Below are 9,074 nucleotides of genomic sequence, written 5' to 3'. Positions count from 1 at the left end.
GAAAAAGTTATCATTTATTTAGTGGCTCTCTACCTCACAAATTGACTGGGGACCAACCCCCTGACAAAATATAATTTAACGCCGTGCAACGAGTCTTTTGACCGCTGCACCTAGCTTTAGAATATATTTAAAAATCAAATTTTGCAAAATATAGACCTGGTTTATTACCACAATTTATGACTTATTATTATAATATATACTTTATGACTATTGCTGACGAATATTGATTTACATTATTACTTTCTTTTATTTATTTGACCTATCCCCCCTTTACAGGGATTTAATTCATTGTATTTACCCTTCCCCTGACCATGTTCGGCATGAGAACTCCAGTGGCGAAGAAGCTCAAGGCCAGAGTAGAGAGGTCGGAATCGGGAAGCTCAATAGTAGCTGAGGCAGGACCATCAGTATGTCACAGTCCTGAAGAGCGGGAGGCTGAGATAGTCAGCGAGGCCCGCCCTCAGAAAACACCTTCGCCTCAGCCAAAGTCCCCGAAAAGATCTCCACCTAAGCTCAGGCCCAAAACAATCCTCCCACAAGAGTCACGGCTAGAGCAAACAATAATCCTGTCATCGCCACCTTCTCAAACGACACAGCCAACTCGGTACATGAACAGGATGACCGAAGCCAAAGCCTGCCTCTCAAAAGTAAAAATGCAGGTGGTGAGCTCTCGTAACTTAAAAAAGGAAATCGCCTATGAGATCACCAAGGCAGCCGAGAGACTCTACCACCTCGTCAAGGAGGCAGGGGCAGATAAGGAAACAAGTGCCGAGTTGGAAAACACAACGGAATCCATCCCACCTCAACAGACTCCTCGCCAGGAATTTCCGACAGAGCTTGTGAATCAGCTCATGGATTCGCTCCAGAGCCACAACCGGGCCCTGGAGGACTGCAAACAGCACACGCAGGCTCTGTCGGAACAACTTAAAGAGGCGCCACGCTACGTGGCTGGCCAGGGACCGACGTTCGCAGAGATCGCCGCAACCTCAAAAATACAATTCCGAGAGCCACTGCACTCGGTGATCGTGTCATCCACCAGCGATCAAGACACCGGTGAAGTGGTCATCGAGAAGCTGAGGACGGCGGTCGATGCAAAAAATGAGGGCACGAGGGTCGAACGGCTGAGGAAGGCAAGGGACCGGAAGGTGGTTGTGGGCTTTGGATCCCGGGAGGAAATGACTAGGGCGACGGAGAGGATCAAGAGAGCGGGTAACCTGATGGTGGAAGAAGTGAAGAACAAGGACCCGCTCATAATCATCAAGGACGTCCTCTCCTGTCACTCGGACGAGGAGGTCATCCAGGCAATAAAATGCCAAAATCACCACCTGATTGGGGACGTACCTGCAGAGGATGCGAGAATGGGCATCAAATACCGTCGCAGGACGAGAAATCCCCACACGTGCCACATCATTCTGCAGGTGTCCCCAGCGTTATGGCAGAGGCTGACATCGGCGGGAAGACTGCACATCGACCTGCAGAGGGTGCGTGTACTGGACCAGTCACCTCTGGTGCAGTGCACGCGCTGCCTGCGCTATGGTCATACCCGGAAGATGTGCACGGAAACAGCCGATGTCTGCATTCATTGCGGAGACCTCCACCTCCGAGCGGACTGCCCCTTAAGGCAAGCAGCCGAACCTCCCAAATGCCGCAACTGCCTTCTGGCAAAAATGCCCAAGATCGACCATAACGCCTTCGACAGCGAGTGCCCCGTCCGGGTGAAGTGGGATGCATTATCCCGTCTGTCAGTCGCCTACTGCTAAGGTTGAGCCTACCGCACCCGGAATCAGCCAGCCAGCTATTCGACCCCGACCTGACCCAGAGTACTCAGTAATCCAAACCAACCTCCAGAGGAAGAACCTAGCCACGCAAGAACTGCTCATAGAGGCCGGCGACAGGAAAGTTGCTCTGGCGTTGCTCCAGGAGCCGTATGTGGGTGGGATCCGGAAGATGCGAGACTATCACGGAGTGAGAATCTTCCAGAGCGCCGACCAAGGAGAAGGAACTGTAAAGTCGGCAATAGCCGTCTTCAATCACGACCTAGACGTGCTACAGTGTCCAGAACTTACCACCAACAACATCACGGTGGTAAGGATCCGTACCCGCGCCTGGGAGATTGCGGTAGTCTCGTTCTACTTTGAACCGGACCAGCCCATAGAGCCATACTTGGAGCAACTAAGGCGGATCCGAGAGGAAATGGGTCACCTAGATATTATAGTCGGGGGCGATGCGAACGCAAAGAGCACCTGGTGGGGTAGCTCAATCATCGACAGCAGGGGGGAAGAAGTAGCTGGCAGCTTCGAGGACATGGGCTTGCAGGTACTCAACACCGGCAATACTCCGACCTTCGACACCTTCAGAGGAGGAAAGCAGTTCACCAGCTTTGTTGACCTCACAGCCTGCTCGGAGGGACTCCTTGGTCTAATTGAAGACTGGAGAGTCGAGAGCGGCATCACGAGCTCGGACCACAACGGTATTGTGTTCAAAATTAAATTACAAAAATCAAAAGGTATTAACATTAATAGGCAAACAAGAATTTATAACACCAAAAAAGCCAATTGGAGTCAATTTCGTGAGAAATTGGCCCAATTGGAAGAAGAGTATCAAATTAATAGTATAGAAATAAACAAAATTAACAACACACAATCTTTAGATCAATCAATTCAAAATTACATCAACATAATAATTAAAACAAGTCAGGAAACCATACCAAAAATTAAAAATAACAGTTTAGTCAACATACCGTGGTGGTCAACCGAGCTCGTCGAGATGAAAAACGAGGTCAACACCAGGAGACGCCGTATACGCTGTGCCGCGAAGATCCGGAGACAAAAGGTCGTTGATGAGTACCTGCAAGCAAAAGAAAAATATGAACACGAGGCAATGAAAGCACAAGTGCAAAGTTGGAAGGGGTTCTGCGAGAAACAAGATAGGGAGGGGGTATGGGAGGGGATCTATAGGGTTATCGGTCGCACCACAAAAAGATGTGAGGATGTACCCCTGGTCAAGGACGGACTGCCATTGAGCCCAGAAAACTCAGCGCGGCTCCTGGCGGAGACCTTCTACCCCGTGGACTCGGAAGAGGGCGAAACTGAGGACCACCGCCGTACTCGTGAAGATGCCGATCGCTCGAACGTGTGGTCGCATGATGAGCACCATGACCCACCGTTCACGCTACTGGAACTGAAAACGGCGGTGGATAGCTTCAACCCAAAAAAGGCACCCGGGGCGGATGGTCTCACCGCCGATATCTGCGCTCAAGCCATCTTCCGCGATCCGGGGATCTTCCTCGCCCTGGCCAATAAATGTCTGGAGCAGGGACACTTCCCCGGAGCCTGGAAGGAGGCCACAGTGGTGATCCTCCGGAAGCCAGGGAAAGACACCTACACCGCCCCCAAGTCTTACCGACCCATCGGCCTATTACCTGTCCTGGGCAAAATCCTGGAAAAGTTGATGGTAGCTCGTCTCAAATGGCACCTAGTCCCGCGGCTTAGTACTCGCCAGTTTGGCTTCATGCCACAAAAAAGCACCGAAGACTCCCTCTACACCATGATTCAACACATCAAGGAAAAATTAAACGACAAAAAGCTGATCACTGTTGTCTCTCTTGATATAGAGGGAGCCTTCGACAGCGCATGGTGGCCGGCCATCAGGACCAGACTGGCTGAGGAAAAGTGCCCGGTGAACATAAGAAGGATGATAGACAGCTACCTCAACGACAGGTGTGTCCGGGTCAGGTACGCCGGAGCGGAGTGCCGCCGGGATACGAACAAGGGATGTGTGCAGGGGTCTATTGGAGGCCCAATCCTTTGGAACCTGGTGCTGGATCCCCTGCTAAAAGGTCTTGAACAGCGAGGCGACTACTGTCAGGCTTTCGCTGACGACGTCGTCCTCATTTTCAGCGGGGATACAGCACTCGAAATCCAAAGACGTGCCAATGCCGCCCTCGAGTATGTTCGGGGGTGGGGCATCAGAAATAAGCTGAAGTTTGCGCCACACAAAACATGCGCCATGGTCGTAACCAGGAAGCTAAAGTACGATGTCCCCCTCCTGAGCATGGGCGGGGTCGCCATTGGCATGTCAGAGGAAATAAAGATACTGGGGCTCACTGTGGATCACAAGCTCACCTTCAACACGCACGTCGCAAACGTTTGTAAGAAGGCTATTAATATCTACAAACAGTTGGCCAGGGCGGCAAAGGTGAGCTGGGGTCTACACCCCGAGGTGATCCGCAGCATCTACACGGCGGCAGTGGAACCGGTGATTCTGTACGCGGCCAGCGCCTGGGCGCCAGCAGCCAAGAAAGTCGGTGTGCAGAAACTCCTTAATTCGGTCCAGCGAGGGTTCGCTCAGAAGCTGTGTGGAGCGTACCGCACCGTTTCACTGCATTCGGCACTTGTGCTGGCGGGGCTGCTCCCGCTCGACCTTAGGATTCAAGAAGCAGCCGCGCTCTATGAAAAGAAAAAGGGAGTAACTTCGCTGGCCGGTCGTGAGGTGGAACGGGTGGTGGCGTTCGCAGACACGCCACACCCGGCGAAACATACGGCCATGGGGTTCGTGAGCTTGGTAGATCAGTCTCATGTGGAGTCCCACAACAGCCAGGACATACGGTTCTTTACAGACGGCAGCAAGATCGAGGGCAAGGTCGGAGCAGCACTCTCCCTTTGGGATAGAGAGGCCGAGATCAAGTCCTCGAAACTCAGTCTGCCGTCCTGCTGTACTGTCTACCAGGCAGAACTCCTGGCCATATGCGTAGCCACTAGGCAAATACTGCGGCGCCGGGAGGGCACTTTTGGCATATACAGCGACTCGAAGGCAGCCCTGCAAACGGTCACCAACCAGAGTGCCCTCCACGCCCTGGCAGTGGAAGCAAGGGCGAACCTCAGTGTGGCTTTATCCCAGGGCAAAGTTACATCCTTGTTCTGGATAAAGGCACACGCTGGACTGGAGGGAAATGAGCGCGCCGACCACCTGGCCAAGGAAGCGGCTTTGAAGAACAAAACCAGGCCAGATTACGACCTCTGCCCGGTTTCATTCGTCAAGCGGCAGATCCGATTGGAGTCGCTGGGCGAATGGAATCGGAGATACGGAAACGGAGCGACAGCGGGGGTCACGAAGATCTTTCTGCCCGACGCTGCGGACGCGTACAGGATCGTCAGAAAAATTCTACCACGTGGGGTAATAACACAAGTGCTGACGGGGCACGGCGGGTTCTCCGAATACTTGCACCGCTTTAAGTGTAAGGAGAACCCATCGTGCATCTGCGACCCTAGTGCGATCGAGTCTGTCCCCCACATCATCCTAGAATGCCCTATCTTCGCGCGGGAACGGTGGACACTGGAACAGGAATTAGATACAGAGCTGAGCCTGCAAAACATTAGCCACATAATGCACAAACGAAAAGCAAGAGAAAAATTCCTAGAGTATGCCGAAACAGTTGCAAATAAAATAATACGTAGGAATAAAGAAGCCTGACCCATGCTTCCACCTTATTAGAAATAATATGGCCTGGTAAGCATGGGGTATACACAAAAGATCGTCAATTTATTACATATATATATACACAAAAATATTTAACATTTATTTTATACAATTATACACAAATATTTATAATTTAAATTTTTACAACTATACATAAATATTTATAATTCAATTTTTACAATTATACACAAATATTAAATTTTTACAATTATACACAAATACCTATAATTTAACTTATACAACTATATACAAATATTTATAATTAAATATATACAAATAACAAACAGATCTTAATAGGTATAAATACTGGAATTATATGATATAGAAAACACATGAACTACTTTGTAAAATATAAAATATATACAACCATTTAAATATATACGAATATTTATTATATACAAATATATATTTTAAAACGATCTAAGATTCCACGTATCATCAAAAAATTAATCAAGTTTAAACAAAAGAAACAAGTCTAAACAGGTCTCTGACCACGTCAGGGGAACAAGGGACGGCAGGAGTGGGTTTTAGCCGGTAAGAGTCCGGCACTACCCCTCGGGGTGTCCATGAGGATTTCCCACTCCTGCCACAAAAAAAAAAAAAAAAAAAAAAAAAAAAAAAAAAAAAAAAAAAACCTAACCTAACCTAACCTAACCTAACCTAACCTAACCTAACCTAACCTAACCTAACCTAACCTAACCTAACCTAACCTAACCTAACCTAACCTAACCTAACCTAACCTAACCTAACCTAACCTAACCTAACCTAACCTAACCTAACCTAACCTAACCTAACCTAACCTAACCTAACCTAACCTAACCTAACCTAACCTAACCTAACCTAACCTAACCTAACCTAACCTAACCTAACCTAACCTAACCTAACCTAACCTAACCTAACCTAACCTAACCTAACCTAACCTAACCTAACCTAACCTAACCTAACCTAACCTAACCTAACCTAACCTAACCTAACCTAACCTAACCTAACCTAACCTAACCTAACCTAACCTAACCTAACCTAACCTAACCTAACCTAACCTAACCTAACCTAACCTAACCTAACCTAACCTAACCTAACCTAACCTAACCTAACCTAACCTAACCTAACCTAACCTAACCTAACCTAACCTAACCTAACCTAACCTAACCTAACCTAACCTAACCTAACCTAACCTAACCTAACCTAACCTAACCTAACCTAACCTAACCTAACCTAACCTAACCTAACCTAACCTAACCTAACCTAACCTAACCTAACCTAACCTAACCTAACCTAACCTAACCTAACCTAACCTAACCTAACCTAACCTAACCTAACCTAACCTAACCTAACCTAACCTAACCTAACCTAACCTAACCTAACCTAACCTAACCTAACCTAACCTAACCTAACCTAACCTAACCTAACCTAACCTAACCTAACCTAACCTAACCTAACCTAACCTAACCTAACCTAACCTAACCTAACCTAACCTAACCTAACCTAACCTAACCTAACCTAACCTAACCTAACCTAACCTAACCTAACCTAACCTAACCTAACCTAACCTAACCTAACCTAACCTAACCTAACCTAACCTAACCTAACCTAACCTAACCTAACCTAACCTAACCTAACCTAACCTAACCTAACCTAACCTAACCTAACCTAACCTAACCTAACCTAACCTAACCTAACCTAACCTAACCTAACCTAACCTAACCTAACCTAACCTAACCTAACCTAACCTAACCTAACCTAACCTAACCTAACCTAACCTAACCTAACCTAACCTAACCTAACCTAACCTAACCTAACCTAACCTAACCTAACCTAACCTAACCTAACCTAACCTAACCTAACCTAACCTAACCTAACCTAACCTAACCTAACCTAACCTAACCTAACCTAACCTAACCTAACCTAACCTAACCTAACCTAACCTAACCTAACCTAACCTAACCTAACCTAACCTAACCTAACCTAACCTAACCTAACCTAACCTAACCTAACCTAACCTAACCTAACCTAACCTAACCTAACCTAACCTAACCTAACCTAACCTAACCTAACCTAACCTAACCTAACCTAACCTAACCTAACCTAACCTAACCTAACCTAACCTAACCTAACCTAACCTAACCTAACCTAACCTAACCTAACCTAACCTAACCTAACCTAACCTAACCTAACCTAACCTAACCTAACCTAACCTAACCTAACCTAACCTAACCTAACCTAACCTAACCTAACCTAACCTAACCTAACCTAACCTAACCTAACCTAACCTAACCTAACCTAACCTAACCTAACCTAACCTAACCTAACCTAACCTAACCTAACCTAACCTAACCTAACCTAACCTAACCTAACCTAACCTAACCTAACCTAACCTAACCTAACCTAACCTAACCTAACCTAACCTAACCTAACCTAACCTAACCTAACCTAACCTAACCTAACCTAACCTAACCTAACCTAACCTAACCTAACCTAACCTAACCTAACCTAACCTAACCTAACCTAACCTAACCTAACCTAACCTAACCTAACCTAACCTAACCTAACCTAACCTAACCTAACCTAACCTAACCTAACCTAACCTAACCTAACCTAACCTAACCTAACCTAACCTAACCTAACCTAACCTAACCTAACCTAACCTAACCTAACCTAACCTAACCTAACCTAACCTAACCTAACCTAACCTAACCTAACCTAACCTAACCTAACCTAACCTAACCTAACCTAACCTAACCTAACCTAACCTAACCTAACCTAACCTAACCTAACCTAACCTAACCTAACCTAACCTAACCTAACCTAACCTAACCTAACCTAACCTAACCTAACCTAACCTAACCTAACCTAACCTAACCTAACCTAACCTAACCTAACCTAACCTAACCTAACCTAACCTAACCTAACCTAACCTAACCTAACCTAACCTAACCTAACCTAACCTAACCTAACCTAACCTAACCTAACCTAACCTAACCTAACCTAACCTAACCTAACCTAACCTAACCTAACCTAACCTAACCTAACCTAACCTAACCTAACCTAACCTAACCTAACCTAACCTAACCTAACCTAACCTAACCTAACCTAACCTAACCTAACCTAACCTAACCTAACCTAACCTAACCTAACCTAACCTAACCTAACCTAACCTAACCTAACCTAACCTAACCTAACCTAACCTAACCTAACCTAACCTAACCTAACCTAACCTAACCTAACCTAACCTAACCTAACCTAACCTAACCTAACCTAACCTAACCTAACCTAACCTAACCTAACCTAACCTAACCTAACCTAACCTAACCTAACCTAACCTAACCTAACCTAACCTAACCTAACCTAACCTAACCTAACCTAACCTAACCTAACCTAACCTAACCTAACCTAACCTAACCTAACCTAACCTAACCTAACCTAACCTAACCTAACCTAACCTAACCTAACCTAACCTAACCTAACCTAACCTAACCTAACCTAACCTAACCTAACCTAACCTAACCTAACCTAACCTAACCTAACCTAACCTAACCTAACCTAACCTAACCTAACCTAACCTTTTTTTTTTTTTTTTTTTTTTTTCTCGGGGGGAA

At 46.3% G+C, this 9,074-nt stretch overlaps 1 protein-coding gene across 1 annotated transcript; it reads left to right on the top strand.

The window, feature by feature from the left end:
• The first annotated feature begins 311 nt into the window (after positions 1-311).
• On the top strand, positions 312-5,472 carry LOC124636087. Its single transcript, XM_047172039.1, has 2 exons — positions 312-1,715; positions 1,849-5,472. Exons 1-2 carry the CDS (start codon positions 312-314, stop codon positions 5,470-5,472), a joined length of 5,028 nt encoding a protein of 1,675 aa, XP_047027995.1.
• The last annotated feature ends 3,602 nt before the right edge of the window (positions 5,473-9,074 follow it).

The sequence above is a fragment of the Helicoverpa zea genome, chromosome 13 (genome assembly GCF_022581195.2).
Source record: "Helicoverpa zea isolate HzStark_Cry1AcR chromosome 13, ilHelZeax1.1, whole genome shotgun sequence".
NCBI classification, from domain to species: domain Eukaryota; kingdom Metazoa; phylum Arthropoda; class Insecta; order Lepidoptera; family Noctuidae; genus Helicoverpa; species Helicoverpa zea.
This window is presented reverse-complemented; position numbering and strand designations above follow the sequence as displayed.

What these genes read in the sequence shown, in the direction of transcription:
- LOC124636087 (XM_047172039.1), top strand. Translation starts at nt 312, where the DNA reads ATGTTCGGCATGAGAACTCCAGTGGCGAAGAAGCTCAAGGCCAGAGTA. An exon ending in ACAGCGAGTGCCCCGTCCGG is followed by an intron (nt 1,716 to 1,848) that starts GTGAAGTGGGAT and finishes ACCAACCTCCAG; the next exon opens with AGGAAGAACCTAGCCACGCA.